General features: G+C 36.8%; 1 protein-coding gene across 6 annotated transcripts in view; it reads right to left on the reverse strand.

The window, feature by feature from the left end:
- The window catches only part of ANKRD12 (ankyrin repeat domain 12), a 59,459-nt gene that overhangs the window by 17,992 nt on the left and 13,760 nt on the right, over window positions 1-27,707 (reverse strand). For 3 of the 6 annotated variants that reach the window (XR_009419565.1, XR_009419576.1, XM_059483536.1), the window contains exons 2-7: window positions 22,157-22,294; window positions 15,712-15,859; window positions 8,031-8,177; window positions 6,800-7,000; window positions 3,440-3,582; window positions 1,725-1,872 (exon numbers count right to left, since the gene is read on the reverse strand). Coding sequence is in view for 3 of the 6 variants with exons in the window: in XM_059483536.1 (XP_059339519.1) it covers window positions 1,725-1,872; window positions 3,440-3,582; window positions 6,800-7,000; window positions 8,031-8,177; window positions 15,712-15,859; window positions 22,157-22,243 (874 nt within the window). In the remaining 3 variants the exon portion in view is untranslated. The other 3 variants (XM_059483654.1, XM_059483848.1, XM_059483773.1) reach the window with 3 other exon arrangements.

Genomic DNA, 27,707 nt, shown 5'->3' on the forward strand with positions numbered 1-27,707 from the left:
TCATGTGCTTTTCACAGACCACAGAATGGCTGAGGTTGGAAGAGACCTCTGGAGATCATCTTGTTCAACCCACCCTGCTCATGCCAGGACACCCAGAGCCAGCTGCCCAGGACCATGCCCAGAAAGCTTTTGAATTATCTCCAAGGAAAGAGACTCCACAGCCTCCCTGGACAACCTGTGCCACTGCTTGGTCATCCTCACAGTGAAAAAAATGTTTCCTGCTGCTCAGAGGAAGCTTCATGTGTTTCACTGCGTGCCCACTGCCTCTGGTCCTGCCACAAGTGACAAGAGACCAGCTCTGTCCTCCTTGCAACCTCCCCTCAGGTATTTTTATACATCAACAAGATTCTCCTGAGCCTTTGCTTTCCAGGCTCTTTGTCATGCTCCTGGCCCTTCCCTGGACTCTCTCCATGGTGTCAATGTCTCTCCTGTACTGGGGAGCCCAGAACTGGACCCAGCACTGCAGCTGTGGCCTCACCAGTGCTGAGCAGAGGGGGAGGATCACCTCCCTCAACCTGTTGGCCACATGCCTCCTGCTGCAGCCTGGGACACCACTGGCCTTTGTAGCAAGGGCACATTGCTGGCTCATGATCAACTTGGTGTTGTTCAGCATGAGCCAGGGCCATTTCTGCAAAGCTGCTTTTCCAGCTGGTCAGATCCCAACCTGCACTGCTGCTTGGATGGCTGTTCCTCATCAGCTGCAGGACTCTGCACTTCCCCTTGCTGAACTATATGAGATTCCCAGGAGCCCATTTCTCCAACACAGGAAGATTCCTCTGGATGGCAGCACAACTCTCTGATGCACCACCCACTCCTCCTTAGAATCCCCAGTTCTGTGTCATTAGGAAACCTCCTGATGGAACACTCTACCCCAGCCATTAATGAAGGTGTTAAACAGGAGTGGACACAGTACTGATACAAGGTACAGAGGCAGTTACTGGCTCCAAAAAACTTTGTGCCACTAATCACCACCATTCTGGCCTAGACGTCTAGACGTTCAGCCAGTTTTCAATCCACTTCATTTCTTTTACCTAAAAGATTCTGAATTGTTGAATATTCTGTGAAAGCCAAATGAAGAGTTCCTGTCTGGCACTCAAGTAAGTTACCCATGATCAAGAATCTTTTGCTTCTGAGGAGGCAACAATTCTTTCTGTGCTCCAAGAAGTGTTACATACTCCTCAATCTGCAGGAACACAGGAGAGACAAAGAATTATTGCCTCCACTTCAGCAACTTACTTACCTGGTCACCCACAGAAACCAGTGGTCCCACCCACTGGCAGGAACTTTTCTACACTGAGTAACTAAGTTACATCCATGTGAAACACTGACTTCTGATTGATCTACTAAAGATGGGAAGTGACTTTGGGGCTATTTTTCACCATGAAACGAACCATCTCAGAAACACACTGTATCGTAAAAAATATGGTATTTTCCTCTATATCTTTCTCCGGTAAAATCATCATTCTGGTATTGAGTTGATCTGCAAAGTGGGAATGGATTACTAAAGACAGAGAGAAAAGTAAAAAAAAAAAAATAAAAATCAGAATATACATTTCAGGTAATTCAATTGAGAAATTTAACAAACTACCCCTAAAAATGTAAGTGAAAGACAATCAATTGTTACCTGCAGCAAGCCTTAATAGCTAACACTATACAAAAGATTAAGGTCACTTAAACTTAGGTGAAGTGATGCATTAAGTATGTAATTAAATAGCTACTTTTACCTGAGCAACTGTCCTCATCATCAGAGATGGGCACCTCTCTTTTCAACAGCATCTCCAATTCTTCAGTTTCAGCAACATCAACAGGTCTTTCCCCGTGCTTATTGGCTTGAAATGGATTTCCACCATGTCGAAGCAACAGCTTCACAATCTGCAGCATTAAATAAATCATCTTTCAGGTTATCCACAACATGTTACTTGACCAGCATAAAAATCCTCTGTTGCACATGAAACGTGAATAACACAATATGCGATCCTAAGTCCTATCCATGATACTGAGATTGGAAAGCAAGACTTCAGCAAGTAAAATGCAAACTCCAGGTAGTGCATAGAGTCTGCTCTGTAAAGGAGGTAAAGGGGAAGACTAGAGACAGCTGCCCTTTGTTACACAGCATCATTATAAAAGAAAGAAACAAGGGCCTTTTTTCTTGCTGTTCTAGCACTTCTTCACACAATTTATCTGGTTCCCCACCTACCAGGCTCTTTACTCCTCTGCAGTTGATTCACCCTCTTGCTCCAAATTTTATTTCACTTCAATAAGGAACAGATAAACTTTTGCAAATCACAATACTATTGGTTTCCCCAGCAGTTCCAAAAAGCCCAGAGATCCAAGATCTTACTGGAGGAACAAAGCACCCCACCAGCAACTACATGCAATAAATCAAAATCATCAACTTCTCCATCATCAAATGCAACAATTCATTAATATTACAGTGAATCCAAGGCCACTGCATTACACAGTGTCCAGTATTACTTTTTTTTCCTATGTATAAAGAATGTGGAAATTCAGCAGACAGTGATACCTTAACAGGAAGCTTCAGAATTATTCTGGTACATAATGTCAGTGAGATTGCCACAGGTACCTGTATTGATATCAGATAAACAAGAGGTCCTGTTCTCCAAGACTCTGCAACAACTCTATGAAAGCTGATCTAAAGACCCAATTTGTTTATATACCTAAAAAACCACTTACTAAACAGCTAATAAAAAAATTCCCAACAGATTATGATAATTAATTTCTCTCTTTTCCAGAAAAGCCTTTCAAACTGAGCATCTTGTTTTCAAGGTGTACTTGATTTAAGGATTTCCTCAGCAGGCACCTGTCTTTCCAAACCAAGACAAGGATGCATTCTATCTTTTGCTTTATACAACAGATCGCATACACAGTAATGAAATAAAGGAGATATAAAGGGAAAGCAGAGTCATTTCTGCATCTTATTTGCAGAAATCAAGAACAATTTGAAAGTTAATATAAAGCACCTACAGATCTCCATTTATCTTCTCCATTAAGTGCTGATTGGTAAATTAAAAAAAATAAGAATATATATACATCTATTTCAAAAGAAATATAGGATATAAACCTTGAAATATTTATAAACATATATGTACAGTATAGACTAATCCACAGTATACTTTTAGGAGATCATTTTCTTTTGAGAATTCTATACAGTAAAAGTTTCTCAGAAAAAGTCACTTCAGTGCTTATTTATTAAGAAACTAAAGATGAAGCCTATAAATAATTAAGAAAACAGATATTAGTAGAAAATATCTGGCAATAGAAGTCAGATGAAACAATCAGAACAACTTTAGGATGCTCCCAAAACAGCAGAAGTAGAACTACAAGACCATATGACTGCAATGAGGACAGTCAGGATTTCTGAAGCTTTAGCATTTCAAACCACGTATTTATCCCCCTCCCACTCTCCCAGAACACTCACGTTTCTGTGCCCACTGCTAGCAGAATCATGAAGTGGGGTATCATCATCCAGGCCCTGTGTGTTCACATCTGCTCCCGCTGCTATCAGAACTTTAGCAACATCGTAGTAACCAACATTACAAGCTTCATGCAGAGGTGTCCAGCCTAGAGTGAAGAATGGTAGGTTTGAGACAAAGATCAAAGATTTGGTTTTTCATTCCTGTGCTATAGATCTCTATTGCCTCTGAACATTTCAAAACACTCTCACACACAGTACTTGGCAGAACAGCAATGCCATCCGTCTGATGAACAACATACACTTTATCAACTTCAAACCTCACATGGAATTCCAAGTTTTTCTGAGATTATACACTGGAATCAGAAATCAAATAGTAGAAGACAAAATCTGGCATAAAGTCCCCAGGCCAAACATGTCAGAGATTCTTTGACAAGTAAACATTTGAACTCTGGTAAATACATATAAAAATAATATTACAATACATGGAAACCCTCTGATAACCACACTATTGGAAATGGTAAGTGCAGCAAACTGCCATAACCAGTGCTCATTTAGAGTTACTGAACATGTACTAGGAATCAATAACAACATCAGCAGCTAGAGAGCAAGCTATTAATAAATAATGGCAGTGAACTTATTCTGCTATTTCCCAGAACACTAGTCATTTTTTGCAATTATGATTTCCTCGAGTTCACTGCTCATTCTCTGTAGCAGAGTGTCAATTGTAGATGACAACCCACACATGCTACATTCCTTACCTTAATTTCCTCTCCCCAACTTGATGACTTCCACTTCATAGCTGACCTGAACTGCTGTTGATGCCTTCTCAAAGCCCAGTTCTGGGGAGGCATTCAACTTTTGTTTCCAACATAACCAGTAAAAGAGTTTAATCACATGAGCTTTGTATCTAATCAGTAGCAGTCTTGTACATCTATGAAGAAGAGGTACAAGAAACCCCTAACTTATCTAATCCCTCAGTAATGGGATTTCTCACCTTCAGCCTTCACTCAACTTCCAAGCTGCCACTCATTTAAATTTTAAAAGCAGCTAAAAAAAAAAAGAAAAAAGCAAAAGGGAAAAAAAGAAAAAAGGTTCTAAGTTATTCTAAAGCAAAACACTTCTTTCTCTTCTTCATACACTAAATTTCCTCTTCAATCATCACTTAGGATACTCACTTACAGCACTGTCTGGCTACTACCACCTCCATTTTTCCATTTTCTTGCCATTTGCTCTTTTCACACTCACCCAACATGGTAACACTCTTCTGCTCTCAGCCCTCTGATTCCTGTCTTTTATCCTCTATATTAATTACCTTCATAATTTATTTTTCTCCATGTTGTACTGCTTTGCTTTTCCATCCTTTCACAATGTCCAGCCTGCCAACTCTAGTGCTGGCTTGCTGTCAGTATCTGTTTCCTTTACTCTTGTTCTCACACAGCAGTATCATTCTGGCAGATATCCCATGAGCAGGGTTACTTCCTCCATTACTAATTCATTTTCTGCTCCTTTAGTTCTGCCAAATCCTTAGCAAAAAAACCTCTAATTCTCTAAACTACATTGCATCCTAAATTCCTACTTTTCTCCACTCATGACTCACTGCTTCAATCCTCCCCCTCTTCTTGACTTCTCCCTCTGCACAGTATTTTGAAGTTCAGCCATCTCTGCTTCTCACTTTGGATCACCAATAAAAAAATATCTCACTTGATCCCAAACAACTCCTCCAGAATTTTGAACGAAGCCTCCAACTTGTATCCAACTGATTCTCAGAACCAGTTCTCAGCCATTGTCCTTTTCCTTTCATCTGCCTTTAAAATAAAATATCTGCCCTAGGTGAGACTGGGATGAAGCTGTGAAGTTAACTTCCTTCAAAGCAACTCATACAGTAATGTGCACTGCATTTGGGAGCAGCACCAGTACTCAGAGCATACTGGTGTTTTGGCTACTGCTGAACAGGGCTTGTGAAGTGTCATGGTTTTCTCCCCCTCCTCCTGCACCAGAGTTTGGAAGGGATCATAGTCAGGACAGCTACTCAAATGTGTATTCCATAGCACAGGATGTCATGCAATAAAAGCTCACTGAAAGGAGAGGGAAGGAGGGTAGTTTGTACATAATGGCATTTGTCTTTCTTTCCAAGTATCTGTTACACCTGCTGAGGCCCTGCTTCCTGGGAAGGGACTGAATATTTGCCTGATGATGGGAAGTAGTGAATGAATTCTTCTTCCTTTGCTTGCATAGGCAGCTTTTGCTGTTATTAAGTGGTCTTTAACATGACCCACAAATGCTTTTTTTTATCTTATTTTCTCCCAACACCTTGTTGAGGAAGGGAAGTGAGAGAGCAACTGGGTGGGCGTGTGGCAGCCTGCCAAGGTCAACCCACTACATCTCTTCTTCAAGTGTTTCTATGATTCTCCCAGTGATTTCTATGGGCCTGTCTTCCCCTGAACCTCCCCCTCCTTTTCTAAAATTGCTCTTGTCAACAAGTTCTTCTCATCTCCCCTCTCAACTTCTTTGAAGATCTCAAAGTGTTCTACTTCTGCTTGTCTTCTCTTCCTCTACATGCCAGTCCTGGGCAGCTTCATGTACAAATACAAATTCAGCTACCCTCTTCAAATCAAGAAATTACCCATCTACTTCTTACCTAAAGTCAGTATTTCAGTTCATCTCATTAATATCTTCTCTTGAAGTCAAGTTTGAGCTGACAACTATTTGTGCTATATAGCTCTTAGCTTCTTCCACAGGGGCCTGCTACCTCAACTCCTCTCAACCATTCCCACTGAGAACATAATTCAGATCATAAATCTAAGAATATTGTATATGTCACAACTTAACAAAGCTCACCAACCATTATGTAAATCACAGCAAATACTACACATTAAATACTGACATATCAAAGCTGTCATTAATCCAGCAGGACTAGATGACAATTGCAACCATACCACTCTCCTCTGCGTTACTGCATTATCAGTTGTCCCAGTGAAGACACTGCACGTCACAGCACCATCACCTCCACCACTATTCAACTCTGCATCTCCTCACATAGCCCACAGTCTCACCATTTAACTCTGCCCAGCACAGTCCTACCAAGTTCAGCAAGAACACAGAATCTGTGTGCACATTTTTCTGTAAATACCTACTACACCAAGGCCCTGGACGTAACTGAAACCTCTCAGTATTAAAACACTGTTCTAATCATAAACTATGTTCTACAGTGTCCCAGTACTACCACTGCCACTGGAAATGAAAAACACAACTTTGGGAATTTCCATGAAATTATAGTTTTTCATTTGCATACGACATGAACTGAAAGGAAACCTTCAGTCTTACATTTAATTTATACAGTTAAGAGTACTCATATTCACTTACCTGCAAAATCTTTTACATTTACATTTGCACCTAATCTGATTAGCTCCTTGACCTGTTTAACATCCCCTCGAATTGCTGCCATATGTAGAGGAGTTTCCCCTCGTTCGTTCCTCTTGTTAACTTTGTCCTTTTGTCTTGAAGAAGAGGTTGGAGTTTTCTTTTGGGTTGGTGTTGTTTGTAAGGAATGATTTAAGGTGGAATCTACAAAACAAGTTTTTAAATGGTAACTGTTAAGTCAATTAAAGTGAGATGAAGAAAAAAGATTGTCAAGACTTGCCTTCAAAGATGATAACAACCAGTGAATAATTATATTTCAATAAAAGACACTTCACCCTTCATACGAGTCAGTACAATGCTGATTTCCAATGTGAAAAAGGGCATTTTGCAAAATCTTACTATTTTAAGCAAGTTTCTAGGAAAGATGAAGTCTATCCAAACTACAAGGTTCACATACTCTGGTATAAATTCTCCTGAATCAAGACAAGGCAGATCAGTATCTACCCTGCTTTCTCCTTCCTCCAGCAAAATTCCACTATATTTTTATGTAGTGGGATGCCAATTTAAAGAATTACAGTCTGTGTATTGTACTACATACAAATCATCATCTGTACCAACACAGCTGGACAGCTGGATAGTTCCTTAAGTTCCACAGCTGGGTGGACTGGATAGTTCCTTAAGAAAACCCAGCCATTTGCTTTTAAATAGCAATTTTGTAAAAACTTTACACCTGTAGAACATATACACATATAAAGATTTTTTTACATGCAGCTGGATCAAGGACAGCTTGAAATGGTGAATTAAGAACAAGATGTCTCCCCTCTCCCATTAAATCAAAAGGAAATAGTCCCATTTCCTCCCAAATTAAAATCCTGATCCAAAGTGAGAAAATGAGGTAATAGTTAAGCTTCAATAAAAATCAAAAAAAGAAAGTATTTCAGGCTTTAAATAATCCATATGGAACAGTGTCTGTGAGGGAAAAATAAACAAAGGAAGAAATTAAATTTTCAGTTTTTACAGCTATCATGGTGCAAAGCTTTTCACATACATATAGAAGATTAAGACTTTTTCATCGGATTAATCATCCATGCAAAATAAATTTTAACAGGAGCATGAATGATTTAAAAAATTAAAAAAAATAAAAGATTGTTGAAAAACATCAGTGTTCTGAATATTCTGCTAGGACAGAATTAAACAGGCAGGAGGAAGAAAACTGTTAACTCTGTAAGATCACCTGGGCTGTTGTCTCTTGCTGTCATCTGCATGAGAAGTGCCATCTGTTTGCGCTCTGACAGAGGGTAACCAAACAGAATGCTAACGGGTGCTGATTTCTTATTCCCAGCATCCTTCTTCATTTTCTTTTTCTCCGGACCTTCCTTCTCTAGAAATAGGAACATTTCAAGACTCAAGCTGCAGTTCCATCAGTATATTTTTCAAAAAATACAACCATCCTCTTAAGGCCTGTAAACTCGTGACTGGTGACAGGTGATGAAAACCAGAAATTACACCTCTGACTTACTGCATTTGCATTAGTGTTGGTTACCTGCTCTAATCATATTAGGATAATAAGCTACTGAGATAAAGCACTTAAAGCTGTAAGCAGGATTACCAAAAAATTTTAACAGATGAAAAACCTGTTTCATAGAAGGAATGCTGTGTATGCCACAACTTTAATTCTCAGAGATTAAAGCCAAGAACTTAAAATTTCTGTAAAATCAGCTGTTCAGCTTTGAATACAGATCTGAGACTACCCACTCTTCTACTTCTCTCAAGACACCATGGTAAAAATTAGGAAAAGACTAGTTAATATTGGTATCTGCTAAGTAATTGGTTAAGATTGTTTCTCTCAAACTCATCCTGGTATTTTGTCTTAAAGCAATTTTTTCTCCAGAATTCATATCCTTCAAACACATGCAGCTATTTTACATACATAACTTCTTTCCTTTATCAATATTTACGGAAGCTTAATATTTCATCTCCAAGTTTTAAACCAGGAGCTAAAATTACACATCTGAGTAAACACATAAAAAATAAAACTCCCACCAAAACCAAGAAACCCTACCATCTGCAAAATAGGAAGACCTTAAAACAGAGGACTCCACTGAGCAAAACTTCACTGAACTTCTGCAGAGGTAAAAATTAGAATCTTAATTCCCTTTGAAGTTCCTAGTTGCCTTTTAACTTTCTATAGTTCTACCTTCTTTCTTGTACCATTCTTTTCCTCTCAACTAATTTTCTGCTTTCCTAGCCTTCTCTAAATCTCACTTTCTAGACCTGATTACAGACACAAACTCTAGTAATGCAGTGCACTTGAGGCACAGGAAGGCACATCAACAGTTCTTATCTTGAATTCCATACTGACCCATAAGAAATACATGATTTTATGGGCTAAACAATTGCCAGTGAGAGTATTTAAGAATGGAAAGCTACTGACCCATGCATATATTTTAAAAACCTCTGTACATTTATAGAGGTTTTTTATTTATCCATCATGTTTAAAAAGGAAACAAGATTCCTTTTACAGAATCAGATATTCTTTTATTCTTAAACTGCCGGCAACTCAGAGTCTTGAATATCTAAAAAATTAATTCAATATCCAAATCAACGCTATTTGTGTTCTGCCCTATTTGTAAAAACATCTGCATAGGAAAATAATAAAAAACCCCTTAACAATAAATTTGTGCTTTAATCTTTCCACTCTAAGCATGCTGCTCTTTCTGCAAAGATAAAGCACAGCATACACTTTACTGATTAATTTAGTACTTCCATCAAAATAACACATTTCAGATTGACCAGCATAATCAGATATTTCTTAGCATATGCTATTTATTGTTCACAATTCTTTCCTTGAAAAATGTATTTATTTTCATTCTGAATTATTTCTTACTATTTTAGAGCTATTTTCAGCTTGAGAAAATAAGGCATCAAAATAAATGCAATAAAGTTTTTTATTATCTAGGCTTTACTCTTTTATACATTGGGATTGTCTGAGTTTTTTGGGTTTTGCTTTTATTTAAATCAGCACAATTTATTCCTGCCTCATGTTCAGTGCTCCATTTCAGTGGTAAATTACTCTTCTATTACACTTTATAAACACAGTGTTTGCAAAGCATTTCTTACAAATTAAAAGCATCAAATAAGAACACCTGTTCTCACCAAGTCAATACTGTAATTATGCACTTTCTGCTCAAAAGGAGACACCCTTTAATTTAAACGGATATTGGACTTCATATATGTTGTCAGTAAATCTAAACAGTTTAATACACAAAAATCAATATGATCAACAACAAAGCTAAAAAAGTCTCAAGATTATAGCTGGTGCACCTGATTATCCCCTCCAAGATCTCACAGATATGAACTGGTTCTGACAAGAGGGGTGGAAGAAAGCAAAAAACCCCAAACAAACAAACAAAAAACCCCCAACAAACAAACAAACCAACCAACCCAAAAAAACCCACCAAACCCTTCCTCCCCCCAAAAAACCCCCGAACAAATAAAACCCCCCAAAATCAAACCAAACCAAACAACAACAACAAAAAACCCCAGGGGAAAGTGAGTAGGGCATATAAAATAAAAAGTTCTATACATAAAAAAAAAACAAACAAACCAATGTTCCAAGAATACCAACACATAGCACACTTCACAGGATGAGACCAACTTAACATTTAGGAACTTCAACTTCTTAGCTATTCTTCATCTTATAGTAACAGGAAACTTTCACCACTGTGAACTTGATGTTTGTACAATTTGAACAGTAAAAACTTCCCTCATAAAGGAACAGAATCAGTTAAGATACGAAGTTTAAGTAGAATTTAATTACAAAATTGACTATGAAACTCCATCAATTGGTTTGGGCTTTTTTTTTTTTGTTGTTGGTTTGTTTTGGTTTGGTTTGTTTTTCTGGCTGTTTTTTTTTTCCCCATTTTTTATACTTTGTTTTCAGGTTCTATGGAATTCAATTATCTTCTATTACATTCACATTCTCATCACTTTCTGCTGTTCTTCAGCAGTTAGAAATGAACTTACCTTCATTAGAAATGGAACATAAGAGATTTTTTCATTTTTTATTTAAAAAATAGAAACTAGAACTATTCCAGTGGCTTCATGTTCAACCACCTTTATGAAATAAATTTCATAATACACAGCCACACCCCCTTGTGTGTGGCTCTTTAAGAGTTTCCCTTGGCAACACAAGCTTTTCAATGAACAGTGAAAAAATTATTTCTAAATACTCAGGTTATGTGAAACAGGAATTCAGGAGCATCTGAGTACTTATTTGTAAAAGGGCTCAATGAAATCCACTCACAACACTTAGAACGTACTGGCACGAGGAACATCAGAGACACTGGTGATTGTACTAGGATAATTTACACATGACAGATTTTGTCCCAAGGCAACCAATAATGTATCTGGTTTTTTGTTTGCTTGCTTTGTCCTGCAATTGGATAAAGTACAAATACCCACTCAGGTAATTTTTAATGTATTGGAAAATTAAATTATTAAGTAACATAATATGTAGATTTCTCAAAACAAATCAAAACAAACTAACAGAGCATTTAATTTGGTAAAATAATCACTTCAGCGGATAAAGGAAATTAAGCAACAAAACCCAAAAAAACAACAAACCTCAAATTCAAACTTCAGGGTTCATCGTACACTGTTTTTATGTAAAAGACTCCCAATATAGTCTAAATCATAAAAATTACCAGGATCAAAAAACAGGACCATGCAAAATTAAAATATGAACTGCTTAAAATGAATATTATGAAGTCATAAGATTGAATGATATACAATCAAAGAATAATATGTTCATTGCCAGGTAAAGACCACTTCTGCAGATGACGGAGTTCAGAGATAGAGTTTATGGAGCTCTGAGTGATCATTGCCACCTGACTGAAGTTATTTTCAAGTTACTTCCAAGAGAAACACATCATGACTGGCTGTGTTTCCTACCTTAAGGGAAAGGGAAAGCTTAGAATGTGATGCAGAGACCCCACAGTGCATTTAACAATGTAGAGATTTCAAGGTACTAATGTGATACCTAATTAATCAAGTTTATGACATATTTATTTAACAAAACCAACACACAAAACCACCTCCACTTTCCTGCCTGTAGCCCAAACAACAGTTAAATGAAGTTGTTACAGTTGAACAATAAGCCCAAATCCAGCAAGCAGTGTGTGAGCACTCCCTCCAACACTCCCACAAACCTCTCTAACTACAGAAAGCAGGAGCACAGGAATTGTGTTACTGTGATGTACCCCTGCAGCATGAAGAGGTCAGCTGTTTTGCTCTTCTGGATGACAACTAAATGCTAAAAGAAGTCTGACTGTGCCAGGTTTGGACTACTTTAAAAACTGAAATTGAAGAGGTCAGAAAACAAAACCAAGATCCTGCTATAAACAGTAAATCTGGATAACATAATTTGCAAGAAAGATTAACAAATTACCACATTGAGTGTAATTGTAACTCATTGTTGTTCTTGAATAATCAACTCTGTAACAAGACTCTCTTTGCAACTGAAAGATTTTTAGGATCTGTAGTTATGTTTAATTATTATGAAAAATTCTAATTTCTCTCTTCAGACTAATAAGGTGCAGAAAGCAAACAAATCTGACCTCTGCAAAATCAACACCTGTGTACTGTTCCTATTCCAATAACCACATCAGAGGTTACTTAAAACTAACCAGATTACTTAAATACATTAAGAAAATTTAAGCAACTCTGTTTAAGCAGTCTAAATAACTGATGGCTTTTCAATCAAATTATGGTTTTGGATTGGGAGACTTCAAATCAGAGAATTTATTTTAAAATATATGAAAAATAATTCTGCTTTGATCATCCAATCCAGCAGTTTCAATCAAAGCTTGTGTGTAGACTACTCCCTAAGATTTACTTATAAATAGGTTAAAGCTATACTGCAGAATAAATAAATTTGCCTGCAGGATGTATACCTTGTATTATTTTTGTGGTTGCTCTGACCAAGAATGGAGACGTCACAAAGAGCTCTCAGTTTCGGGAAGCCACCACAGCCAGGGGAGTGTCAGAGCCCTGCACAACAGCAGCAACACAACAGGATGCTGCTGATAAAGACAGGGACAGAGTGTCCTTCCAGGTGTGTCCTGTTCCCAGGGGCCTCTTCAGAGGGCCACAGCTCTCCTGGGACTCACACTGTCCTCCAGACCTGCACACACTTGGCAGCTCCTGCAGCCTTCTCAACTGGCTGCAATCTTCATGGGTATCCAATTGTTAAGAAAGTAACTAAAAGGCTCAATCTTAAAACACTGAATATAAATTTATTGTAGCATTTTCTTAAGAAAAAAAATTAGATAAAGAGGTGAGCCATAATTGTTCTAGACTCAACAAATGCTGTTTGGTTTCAGTCTTGCCAAAACTGACTGGGTGTAAAATGTACTTTGTGTGTACAGTGTTGCAGAAATCAAATGAAAAAAAAACCCAAAATATTTCTGTGTTACAGCACTATTCATTTGGCTGTCCATGTTCATTATCACTTGCAATATTTAGACAAAACCTGAAACAAAGCAAAACAAAACAAAAAAAGCCAAAAAAACAAAAAACCCCCAAACAAACAAAAAAAAAAAGCCCACTAGAAAAAGGAGCAATTTTTACAAAAATCAGCAAAAAAAGGGCAAAGGTTTAGTTTACAGAAGACCCTGGAACTAGAACCAAGAAACTTTTAAAGATGTAACACTCTAAAATTAAGTATCACCATTCTTTGACTCATTTACATGCCTAACCAGGATGAAATCCAATTGTCATGGAGTTTCTACAATCACCTAGTAACCCTATAATGTATCTTGGGGATAAACCATTTATTAAACTATTGAACTAAAAAATTTCAAGTACCTCTAGCTACTTTTACATTTAGGGCTTTTTTAACTCAGACATATTTTTAAAGACCTTGAAGCTGATAGAAAGCTTTTCATTACCTTTTCTATTTCCACCATCTGTGTTCAATTACACTCTAATTTCCAAAAACTTACTTTTTTGTTTCTCAGTGTTTGCCATTCTCTGTACACAGCTATCAGGGAGACACTTCTGTCAGAGGTAACAGTTTAGCTCAGTGACAGCAAACCTTTTCCATGTATAATGCCATGTTTGTGCCAGAAGCAGCACTGCATTTCATGATCACTGATGTCACTCCTGATCCATGTCAGTGACAAACTTGGCACCAGTGTAAGTGTCTAATTCCCAGTGGTCCAACCTAATTGGTTAGGCACAGAATCTGCATTACAGGAACAGTTTTTTCATCATAGCAGTGCTCCTGCTCTGAAGTTTCTGGAAGGTTTATGTACCAAGTGTCCCACCTGCAAAAGGGCAGTTGCTCTAACCTCCTTAGCTAAGCAGAAATTAAATCTTGACCAAGCTGTGTTGTTTGCCAGCACAGTTAAGAGCCACATGCCTTCTACTTTTATGTTAAATATTTCTTGAACTGTCTATTTCACCTCCCTGCTACAACTTCTAACAAAAAAATTTTATAGTGTGAGCACTGTCTTTTTGTGCATGTCTAAGCATCTGAAGTAATCAAACTTGTTTGTGGCAACTGTAACAATATATGCTACAGCAAAAAATCCACAAAAAGTTTGGCTACTTTACAAGATGCTCGGGACAATGACTTATTTAAAGTTGATGGGGGTAAGAAGACATGACTAAACATTTTCAACAGAGAAAACTTTCAATATATATTTAATATTACATCTAAATACATTTACTTCCACTATGAAAAAATAGTTATCGTCTAATATCAAGCAAAAAATTTAATAAAGCAGGTGCTGGGAGCATACTTCTAATTTAGACATAGTCTTTTCAAAATCAAATGGTATTGTGAATAGTGCAAGAATGCTGTAAAACCACTGGGAACAGAACTAATGCCAACAGCATTGTTTTGTAATGTGACTATGTCAAATATGGATTTCATACTACAGTCTCTTTACAGTAATAAAAGTATGTTTGTATTATCAAGGAGCCAAATCTGCATGAAATCAATCCTGAACAAAAATTAAACTCACACTGACATTTACACTTCTACCTTGCATTTAAATCTACACATATTAAGGGAACTCTCTGGTCATGAAAATATTCAAATGTACAATAAGCAATGTATAAACAATTGTAGCACTGAGCTTTGAGAATTTTCAGGAACTTCAATGTGTTCTGCTGGCCATGGAGACTGGTTATCAACTTAACTATTACTGAACTATAATTGCACAATGACACAGATAATTAATTACCTAAACCCAGAGATAACTGTACCTCTTGGAATGGATTCAGCTCCATCCATCTTGACTAGACAAGAACTGTGTTACGAATGGCAGTTTGAAGCCTTGAAATCAGTTCTAATATAAATAAGCTTATGCTCGGAAGAAGTACTTAGGCTCTGCAGAGAAGGTACAGGTGATAGGAACTTAAACTGAAAGGAAAGTGTGCTCTCCATGACTAGCTCAGTTAGCTCTGTCACCTTAGCAATCTCTTCTATGAAGGACAGTACATCTACCAATGCAATGCTCCCTCCCCAAAAAAGGCTATGAAAGGCTGACAGCTGTGTCTCAAATCAAGGCATTCACATGGTTTTTCATCTGTTTACTCATTTGAACAAATGGACCTCTAGGGATGACAAAACAAAGAAAGATTTGTTACTGAAGCAGAAGGAAAGAATGAGGTTAGGAAACAACTGGAGAATACAGATCAACGATGGTGGCATGCTGGCTATTGCTAATGACAGGATGAGAGCCTATCAGATTGAGATGCAACAATCAGAAGGAAACAAGCAACTTTTATACTTAGTATTCTTTTTAAAGGGGAAAAAAATCAATGTAAAAACATAACACACAATTAATTAAGTTAGGACATATTTTACCAACAAATAATTAGTTAAGGAAATAAAAAGGTTCTACCTGCATCTGAATTGCGATCTTCATTTCTGGATGGACTAATTGTAAAAGGAAGTTTACGTTTCATGGAAGACTTTTCTTTCATCTCCTTCCCCACATCACTCCTATCCACTTTTGGAGTTTTGCTGTAGGATGCAATCTTGTCCTTGCTCTAATATAAATAAAAAGTATACTAAGTAATTTTTGCATAAAGCAGGACAGTTTTATAATGTATACAGACTGAAAAGACTGACATGTGAGAATGCATGTGCTTGTGTTTAAGTACGTGTAATACAAAATTTATTCAATAAACAATAGAATCAATTGTCATTTCTTTTTTAAATTACTAACTTCTATGTTATTTCTACTTTCAGACACATCACTGTAGAAATGCTGTTCACTATTAGAGGCTTAACTAATTAGCAAAGGAGCAACATAAACTGAACAAGAATTTGCCAAATCTTGATGACCACCCCAATTTCCTTCCCAGACCATAACAATCCCACTAAAAGCACATTAAAAGCCCACACTGCAATTTAGACTGTGAATTGTAAACCCCCAAAAATCCTTCTAATTACCCTCCCCTGCCTCCACTCCCACCCTGTGATACATCAATGCAGAACTCCCTTTCTATTTCAACAATAACAGTGCAATGTTTCATTCAAGAAAAATCTATGAAGGAAGGTTTTAAACTGATATCAAATTTAGAAGAAAAAAGGTGCAAGTTATTTGGATTCTTGAGTTGTATAAGTCTAGATATTTTGGCTTATAACCCATATTTCAAATAAACAGAGAAAAATCTACACAGGCTCGCTATTAACTTATACTTGATTACACTAATATAGGATAAAGATTGCAAAAGATACCAGAGTAGCGTAAAGACTGCTTGAGAGAGCCCTCTGCAAACCCAACATCTTAGCTACCAATCAAGTTGCAATGCAGAGATCTCTTTTCTGTATAATACATGCTGCAGAAACAATTATCCACTCTGTCAGCTATCACAGCTCTACAGCTTTATGTCATTCTTAACACATGATCAGACGAAAGTACTAATAGATTAACTTCCTAAAGGTAGAAGAAGAATATTCACCACCTTGCCAATCACTGAAAACCAAAAAGCTGGTCCTTGGTACTTCTGAAGATTTATTCATTTGGAGGAAAACTAAAAAATAACTTGAAGTAGAGGTACTGTTCTCAAAGGCACCTTTCCTTTTTTTCAAAGAAACCAAACTCAGGTAGGAAGACATCATCTGACATGCTGAGTTTAAAATGTTGCCAAAAAGTTAGGCAGAAGTGATTAGAAAAAGAACCTGTAACAAACCCTACAAAAGACAAATATCTGTACAAGGGAAATGGCAAAGAAGGCATTAGTCTGTATCAACAGAATTCCTGAAGTATAAAGGCTGCTGCCCTCAGAGAACATCTGTCTTCTTCACTCCAAGTTTAGAAACCCAAAAAACCAAAGTAAAATGCAGAATAAAATCCACACACCAAAACCAAAGCCAACTCTCCTTCAAAACCCCAAAGGAAACAACACCTTCCCCCTTTTATTTTTTTTACAAGCTAGAACAAACAAAAAAAAATCTAAAGACCCAAACCCCTTAAGACACCCCTAAGCCCTTGAATCATATAGTGCCTGTGGTATTAGTTATGAAAGAAGTTCATCCATCTAACACAAGTCATCAATTCCAAACGCATCTCTAAGTTAGCAAGAGCAAATCCAAACTTCATTAAGCCTTTCCACATCTCGTCCACCACCCACACAAGTTTCCCACTTGAGCCCAACCTCACCAAGAGCTTTCTGATCCCTTGTTTCAAACAAACCATTTATTTCTCCTATCTATGTATGTGCATTTCCCACAATATGAAGTGGCATCAAAATTTTATTTCTTTCTCTAGAATATTGTCTTATGTTTGGTACTATGCAATAGAAAGGACAAACTAAAAATAATTTAAAATTCCTACGCAGAAAATCTTGGTTTCAACTTGTTCAGTAGAAAAAAAAACCCCACAACTTTTTGCAGTTGGTAATCTCTAAGAAGAATTCCTTTTTTGAGGGCACTCCTCAGTAAAATACATCAGTAGGTGCTCACAAAGAGGCACAAGCTGCTTAAGTAATTTGATAGCTTTACATTAATTCTTAAATTGCTTATATGTATCATGTTAAATATTATGAATGATGCAGTAGTTTTTGAATAATGACTGAAAATTAATTATATGAAACTCTAATTAGGAGGAGAGACAGTTCAAAGTGCATACTTTCAGATAAATAAAAACACATTGAAAATTTAAAAAAAGGCTATACATAGAATACACAGAAACTGAAAAAAAAAGGGAGACTATTCTGTTCTTTAGCTAATGTGGAAATAAGCATTCAGTGATGGACTTTCCAATCCAAAAGATGCAATGGACAGGGTGTTTGAGAAATCTGTATGAAGTTGATGCTATTTATTATTTTTGGTGACAATGCTGAAATAGAGACACAATCAGATATGCAGACATCATCACAACTGAAAGAGAGGAAGAAGCAAAGAGCCCTGGCAAGGCAACTGTAAAATGACTGATTTGAAAAGCAGTCTTAATACAAAACAAAAATAGGAAAATCCAGAATAAAACCAAGGTCCTACAAACTGATAAAAATAATTAACTGTACTATCACAAAATGCTGTGTTAGAAGACAGAAAACTCTTAATGGCATCCTAGAATCAACTCCAAGTAAAGGAAGTAGGAGGAGGAACTAGAAACCCTGCAGGTCAGACCAGGCATTCCGTTTTCAAGAGTGAGCATTCACTGTTCCGATTGTTCCTAGTCACTGCAACAGCATGGACATCTCTCAGGGTCCAAGGCAAGGTTCAAAACACAGCATCAACAGGTCTGTGGCATTACTTTAATGTGACCCATATAAGCAACCTAAAAGGAAGCTGACATTTTAAATAAAATAATCTGTAAATCCTGTGGACTTTCCAAAGAGGCTGATTAATCTCAAGTGAGAACTCTTAATCAGATAAAACACTGATGAGATGTTGATGTTAAAAAAACTAAACTACTGCTGCAAAGTGAAAAGCATTACATACTTTCCATGTCCACTGCAGCTAGAGAACATTTAATGGCTTTAAACTGCAACAGGAGACTAGCAAAGGTTACTTATCCTTCTACTAAGTATCTAACTCTATGCCAGTCAGCATAATTAAGTATCAGAATAAACTGCCCAAGGAGACAGGAATTTCCATCAGGCAAGCCTTTAAAGAAAAGGTCTGGCAAACATCTGTCAGGAACTGAGTACAGCTTATTCTACTCTGGGGCAAATGGATGGACTGGATCTGCATGTCTCAACCTTTAATGCATGCCTCACTGGAGGATGTAGTAACAAGGAAGAATTTTCTCTGTCAACAAAACCATACTAGTGTGCTATGATGAGGAACACATTTTTAATCTGTTCAACAGGAACTGTCTCAGAAGGCTAACAAACAGCAGTCTGGACAATTTCTTGATATCCCATTCCAGCTCTATTGTCTGGTACTGCTACAATCAATGACAAGACACAAAAGGAGGCAACAGAGAGCCACATAATCTAGCAGATGTACTAAGGCCTGGGAGAACAAGCATTCTTTTTCTGCCTATCAAAGATAATTACATACTGAAGAATATTCTGTATGGTACCAAATGGTTTTGGGCACTATTGCTGGAGTCTTCCAAGGAGAGAATTAATTCTTACAAACTCCAAATGTGCTTCTCCTTTGGAAGAGATATCCATAGTTTACTTCCTTAGTTTGGCCATATGAAGTATAAATTCAGATAAATTAAAATTTCATCATGTTCATATGTTAACAAAATATCTCATGCCTCATGAGATAAAATACCTCAAACATTAGATGGTCTAGCTGCTGTATACACTTCTACTATTTTTTTATGCTTGCCAGATAAGCAACTGAAATAAAAATACATGTACTCTAATGCATACATGATACAAACTCATTTTATTAACAGCAACGTTATTTCTAATGGTTTTTTTGAGTTGTCAGAAGACTTGAACACATAGTTCACATGTTCACATAGCTATTCACTGGTTATTAGGGCTGCACAATAAGCATTGATTTCTGGACAAATATGAAAGATTATGCCTAATAATAACAACAGTAATCTCACTACATTTCTCTGTCAACAGTTAAGAGTGCACAACTAGAACCAGCTAAACAGTGTAAAAACTATGAAATGGAAATAAAACCCTACAAGTGTTTTTTCTTTTCTCTATGCTAACCATTGGAATAGTTTTATGCCATTTAGGTCACTACAGCTTTTAAATTGTGAAGAATGGGAATTTTTTATGGACTGGTATCCTTTAGCATTACTCATCACTTGTAAGAGGCACTGTATTTTATGAACATTACTTCACACTAGGCCTCAGCACTTCTTAACACCAATTACATTACCTAGTGAATCCCTAACATTTTTCATACTTCTAATGAGTTAAGAACTGTAACTTTTAAATTCATGGCTGCACATGTTTATGCATTGAGAAAAATCCTTATTTGCTTTACAGATATTTCCACTACCTTTTGAAGATATTTCATTAAAATTATCACTGTTGATTAGCCTGGTCAATCTTTATTTACTTCAGGCCTCTATGTTTGTGTATGTAGTACAGATTTACCTTCATGACTTTGTGTTGTTCTAACTCACACTTTACCTTAGCCTATTGCCTGCCTGATTCCAAATAATTTTCTTGGCAGAATCTAAATTATGACATTTTGACAATATCTTCTCTATCTTTCCTAATGCACTCTGAAAAGTGCAGATTAGTCAAAGGCCAGCTGAACACTTCTCACAATTGTCCATTAGAGAACAGGTATGTGACAGTTTAAGTGATTATTTAACATAACCATGTATTCAGTTCTCAAAATATGACAACTCTGTTTATTATGCTAAAAACCTGAATACAGAAATATTAACTGAAACACTTCTACTCTCCATTAATAATATTAATTCTCTGTTTTTATTTAGGACCTTATATTACACATTATCTTATATCATGCAATTCCAAACCAAACCCTACATTATTCTAATCTCAAGCTATCCACTGTACCAGGGTGGACAGTGAGCAACACTGGACAGAACAGTATAAGCAGTTTATCAGCTTACTTTTTGGTATCACCTTCATCAGTCCATCACTGGGATTCCATATTCACAGCTTTTATTGATCTTCCATTCTCTACTCTGTCCCTAAATTACTGAATGATACTTCAATTAATGTGACCATATACCAAATAAAGACCAGAATAAATAGGAAAAAAAAGAAAACCCAACATTATTTCATCTCTTTACTAGTAAGCTGATTTCCTTTCCCTATTTTATTCTGTTATCTTCCTCGTCTTATCTAAGTAGTTCATCAGAGTCAGCAGAAAGAATTACCTTTGCCTCACTTTACTGGGACCAATGAAACAAACTAGAACGAGACTAAAAGGTCTAAAGGTTTCTATGAATGTTTTTGGAAGATAAAAAGTTACAAGTAGATGCTGAATCTTCTAATCTTTTCCTGTTTTTTAACCTCCTCCTGTCTTATATCCATTCATCATCAAATGGTCTTGCAGAGAATCCAGATTTCGACACAAGAGTAAGTATGACCACACACAGAGAAAATCCTTTTCTAGAGAAGACAGCTTTATAGATTGTTGGGAAACAAACAGATTCTCTCTCCTTAGGGCAATATACATGTCACTCATCATTGTGAAAGCAGAGGATTACTCCAGCTTCTGTTACTCATTAGTAGCACAGATAAATCTGTGCTCTATTGTACAAGTGCACTAGGCAGACAAACTGAAGAACTGGGTGATTTGAAACTTGCCTCCAGAACTCTGAAAATCACGAGATACTTCACATTCATAAACAACAAACAACCCTTCAGCATGACACGATATTCCTTCATTTCCCAACACTCAAAAATGGTATGTACAATTTTTAGATGGGACTCCCTTGTACAGGAGCTACTCTAAAGCTTTGTGCAGCATTTGGCTTTTAAGTCCTCCCTCACAGGGGAAGTAAGTCCCTCTGCTATAAAGGAATATTGGAAACTTCTGTTTTTCTTTGGTCTGTGCTCTGTCACAGGCCTTCACACCTGTTTCGTGTGTTTGTACAGAGAGAAATACACATAAAATAAAATAAAATATGGACTGTTGTTCTTGTGAGTATATGAAGACTTCAAATTAGCTAAGATATGGAGACTATATACTAGCTTATATCAAATAACACCAAAGCATCCAGCTCCTTTTAAATTAACTTGCACATTACAATAAAAGTAGAATTCTATCCCACAGTTTAAGTTACAGTTAAATAAATGTAAAAATGTATAACTTTTTCAATACTGAGTATATCAGAACATAGATTCATATTTATTTCTTCCAATTACAGCAACAAAAATCAAGAAACATGCTTCATTTTACTGAAATTAAAGGGGCATTAATATAAACTTTACCTTTCTTGCAGTTGTTTTTTCCACCATGGCGCTATTGCTGTCAGAATTTTCAACTTGAACTGTTTTTGTAGACCCAAATTTGGGCATTTTATAGCTGTTTAGCTAGTTGTATCTTGTATCAGTGGGTTCATCCTGTGTCTGAAAAACAAACAAACAACATTACATAAATATACACACGGCAGTGTCATTTCAGGACAAATGTTACTGCAGGTGGTAGCAGAGCTGGATAGTACCCCAAAAAAGACGACTAAAACGACACCTGGCTCCAAGCATCTTCCTCACATGCAGCTCAAACCTTGGGGCAAAACCCCAAAAGGTCTAACACAGCTGTTGCTGGGGATGGTGTATGAAAAAAGCACCAAGTCAGCTGCTAAACTACCTCATCCCTCTAGCTTACCTTTTTGGAAGACTGAACATTTTTGGCTATTTTAACAGGTTCATAGGTTCAATATCTCACTTTGTGCTAAATGTCCTAAGGCTTAGAAAGATGAACAAGATTTCTAGCAACACTGGAAAGAGAAATAAGGCTTTCTAGCCCAGGAAATTGAAACACTGTATATTCAAAGTAGTATGGGAAAAAAAAGTCAAGTCTTATGATTTATGATTCTTTCTGGATCAAGAGATGCCCTTTTAGAAGAAAAATCTTCTAAAGCTTAAACCCAGAACTAGAAACCTTAATTTCCACTGTCTATCAAATCAATTACATAAGCCACTACTAGAGCCAGATATATATTTATATAAAGCTCCAAGAGCTGTGTAGTGTTTCATCTCCATGGTACACCAAACAAGTGTCACTACAGATTCACATGATGGAAGGGGTCTGACTTGCCTCTTCCACAGCAGGAAGAGCCACCCTTTTTGCAAGAATGGCTGAGAGGAAAGGTCACACAAAAGGTAAAACTGCATTTGACAGCACTTTAAAGATTATGACTTTTTATGGGTCTTTTTAAGTTGATGTGTTTTGTTACAAGTATTTACATGATCACAATCTTACTGAGTTGTCATAATTCAATGCTTGATCAAGTCACCATTTCAGGTGCAACACTTCTACTGTTGCTTTACCATTAAGGTTTTGGGATCATCATGTAGAGAATTTGTTGCTGTTCTAGGACCATGGCACTATTTTGGTTTGACACAGTTAACTGACAACAAATCTGGACTTTGAAAAAACCATTTTGCACACTACACCTGAGTGTGTAGTGAGACATTGATATTCAAACAAATTTCTACATCCTGCCCACACATCCATCCCCCACAAAGCTTAAACTGTGGAAAATTTGAATATTTGTCTAAGAGTAATAGTGCTGTACACAACAATGTAAAATGCTACTTTGTTAATCTTCCAGATAGGAGGGGAAGAAAGTTCAAAAAGCTAAATCCTTGAGACAGAGAAGTAGGAAAGGTTGCACTAAGTTCTGCTGTTTTCCTCCCTTTCCCCTACACCTGAGGAAGTTGCTTTTTGTTTTGTTGGTTTTTTTTTTTTTAACACTAACCACAAGCTTATGAAAAACAGGAAGAGATTAATTAGAAACAATCTCACAGTCTATAACCAGAATCTTGTCTCCACTATGATACAATATTGTGAAACTCATACTCTTCTACTCTTACTTAAGACAAAAGAAACATTAGTATACTCCATTTATGGAGTGTTAACAGGATTGATGCAGCCTTACTGATACAGAGAGTAATTGTTCAATTTTAATGAACATTAAAGCACATGGTTATCAGCCTTTTGTTTTTAGTTGCTTTTTCTAACAGCTGCAGGAACAAAAATATGGTTATCAGTTCAAAGAGAAAGAAAACTACACTGAGTTTCCTGTAATTTACAAAAAATCTTTCCTGAATCCTAAAAGAAGCAACAAGTTACTATCTTCACAGAATAGTACTGTGCTGATTAGACCAAACATAATGTATTACCATAGTAGCAAATATCTGTTCCCATGGGTTTTAAAAGGGACAAGTCATAAATCTGCTTCTGCTCATTTAGCCTCTGAAATCCTCTCTGTAAGTTTCATTCGTAACAATTCCCATTGTATATATCATGATTACAACTACTTAAAAAAATAATGGGTCAAAGTTTTCTTTATTGTTTTAATTAAAATATTTTTCATTGCATATGCTGCTGTTTCCTTTCCTTCCTTTTTTCCTGCTACCTGGCTCCCTGAAATTATCTCCATTCCTGCTTTCCTTCTCTTCCTTTCCTGGTTTCATATGCCATTCACTGGTGTATGACAGCAAAAAGCCAAACTTAAAGAGCTTAGGCTTGGCTCCCTTGGTCTCATTTGCTTCACCAGCAGGAGCTGCCCTTCACAAAAGGCCTCCCTGCATGTCTCATCTGGACAGCAACAGTTTATTTTTTTAAATGACAGGCTGGTATACCAGCCTCAAGTATTGTATAGGGGCAAGAGGAATATGAAAACACTTTCAAAATAGATTTCAATTAAAGGTATTTTTAATAATACTGTTAGCTTAATATAGAAATAGAAGTAAATGAAAACAGAAAGCATAGCATGTTTCCATTTTGTTTACCAAATGGTCAACAGGCAGAAGCAGATGTGCAGGAAGCTCCACCTGAACATGAGAAGAACTTGCCTGTGCAGGTGACCAAGCACTGGGACAGTTAACCCAGAGGTGTCAGACACAATCCTGTGCCACGTGCTCTGGGATGGCCCACTGTGCTCCCCTCCAACCTGACCCACTGATTCTGTGATCCAAAGTCAACGTGAATTCATGAAATTCTTCACCCAAAGTCAAATATGTTTTGGGAAAAAAAAACTGATTTGGAAGTTCACTAAAACTGAGTGTTACATACTGGATTACCAAAGCAGAATCACCACACTCTAAGACTAACAAACAGCACTATTTCCATAAAGTGTTCCAAGTACCAGATTGCTGTTGCACAATGGCTGTGCAAAATTTAAAACAGACATAAATGCATCAAGTATGTGAGAAAAAAATACTTTTCATAAAGAGCAGATATTCAAAAAAATTATTAAAATATCACTATGGTGGCCCAGAAATTAGGCAAACTATTCAACGGGTGATTACACAGTGTATATAATAATAAAATTTTCTGCGGAATAAGTGATTTTACTGACACTTCAACTTTTATTTCCATTTGTCTGGAGTTCAGTGCCATTTCAACTCAAGTTCTAAACACAAATGTTTGCATTCATAGTGAAAATGTAGAACATTAACAGGGTCTTCCAGGGAAATCTAGATCTGTCTGCTTTGAGTTTTCCTCACTGCCATTTCTTAATGCAATTACTTGTTTATTAGACAATCTTGATGGCACATTTGGAATCACCAGAACCCTAAATTAAAAGTTAAACTCTTTACATTCAAATTATTCTCCTCTGTCACAACAAGCAGTGTCCTTACTTTTCATCTGATAGACAGGCACAGCTGTGCTTTCTCTCAAGCAGACTGATTTCAAGCTTTTCAATAAAACAGAATTTGCTTCCTACTAAAGAAACTTCTCTGTATGTAACAAAATCAGATATTCTTATTTTATGTTTGGACATCTTTCCTGCACATTCATTACCTATCATGAGTCATACTACTGGAAATACTGTTGAACTCTTCTCTCAGTCATTTTTCAACTAAAAAACGAAAAATTCTATTTTCTCCTTGAAGTAATAAAGGTAAGCATCTAGACAGATCTATGGGCAGTGACATACAATGCTAGGATTATTTCATATAAAAAACCCTGAACATAAAAAAAATCCCAAAAAAATCCCACCAACCACCAGAATTTCAGATATAATTAGCTACAGAAAATTAGTGATATAATTAATGTCTAATGTTAACAAGTCATTGTATTAATTTGTATAAGCTTACAACTAGCACTGATGAAAAATATGTGAAAAAGCTTCTCCTTACCTATGCAAAAAACCAGGAAATTCAAGCAGTACTACAATGGTGCTGCTGCCACTGTCATTCACTCCTTTACACCTTTCAGTTTGTTCTTCTGAGAAATCAAGGGCCATGTGTTTGTGTTAGGTGCATATGTATGATTCACTAATGACTTCCAAGCCTGTAGATGGATTTTCTTTTAATTTGGCAGCAGCAGAAATTTTCAAATATATTAAGCACTCACAAATTTCAGGGGTAAAGGTGGCCAGTGGATAATAAGAATAACAATAATAATCCATCACTGTTTTTCGCATGGGAAGGCTTCAATATAAGCTTCATGACATACTGCCTGGAAGAATACTCCACATGAGATGGCCTTTGTAAACCACTTTTCCTTTCTTTTTTTCTCTTAATTATGGGGGGCAGTTTTAGTTGAGACCTGCACATTACCAGAGTCAGTCAATTACAAGACACAAATTGCTATGAAATTAGGCATCATTAGTTTTGGTGCTCACTGAACTAGCTGTTTCCTTTCTGGTTCAGACTGTGTTCCCTTCAACACCTACAGCAAAATGCGACAGGATGCTTTGGGAAGGTTTTCTCTGGTAGCCCTGCTGTACAGCTGATCTTGAAGGTTAGCTGCCTGCTGGGACTACTCAAAGCAAGGGGGCACAAGATTAACCTTCTATGGGAGTATCAGTAATTGATGAGTTCATTTCCAAGACACTGCATCTACCCTCCTGCTCTAGAAAGCATCTGCATTTGAAAAGCAGGGATCTAGAGTAAAGCAATCTTCTCAACTACCTCTGCTTCATCTGCAGGGAAAAAGAAAAACAAAACCAAAATCAAACAAACAAAAAAAATATCCCTCTCTCAATAAGGATTTACTCCAGAATGGGAAACAGTGAATCAACTATAGCAAATTTCTGCTATAAATGCTTCTAAATGTTATAATAAAATTAAGCTACTGAAAATGACAACTATGGCTACATCTAAATTAGCAAGAAGTAAAGAATTATCAAGAGCAGATCTGTAGACTAGAACAGCTGGTAACAAAAATCCAAATTTCCACTAGTCACATTTAGCAGGTTTGCTCTGGACTACTTTAGTGCAGTTCCATGTACTAAACGCACATTAAAGGTTGGAGTACATTCAACAATTCCTAAACACGTCTCAGCTTAAACCAGGAGGAATCAAGCTCTGAAAGCACTGTACATAGCAAACTAAACTACAGTGAGGAGAAAGGGCAGTCATTGATTTAAACTAATTCAATGTTTAATTGACCTGATTTTCTCTTAGCAATCTCCTTCCCAGCCCTAAAAATTTGTCTCTTCCAAGTTTATTTTGAAATGGCTGGTATGATCTAGATCTCAAAGCTATTAAGAGTCTACCAAAGGAAAAAATAGTTAGTGGATGAGTACAAGAGAGATGGCTAAGAACAGCTGAACTGAGGGAAAGGCAGGCAAAAGCCAACATTACATATTCTGCTCAGAGAAAGCCAGCTGGCCAACCCGTATGCACACACTGGCTAATTAAGAAGTATGTAGGTAGCTCACGCCTAGCCACACCAAATGTTATCTGCATTCTGGTGGGAGTGTGTCAAAGACAGATGAGGTTAACACACTGAGAGAAAGGGAATGGGTAGAGTACAAAGGACCAAAAAGCTAGAAAAAACTGGTATTTTCAAATCCTGTAA

This window comes from Ammospiza nelsoni, chromosome 1, assembly GCF_027579445.1.
Source record: "Ammospiza nelsoni isolate bAmmNel1 chromosome 1, bAmmNel1.pri, whole genome shotgun sequence".
Lineage (NCBI taxonomy): Eukaryota > Metazoa > Chordata > Aves > Passeriformes > Passerellidae > Ammospiza > Ammospiza nelsoni.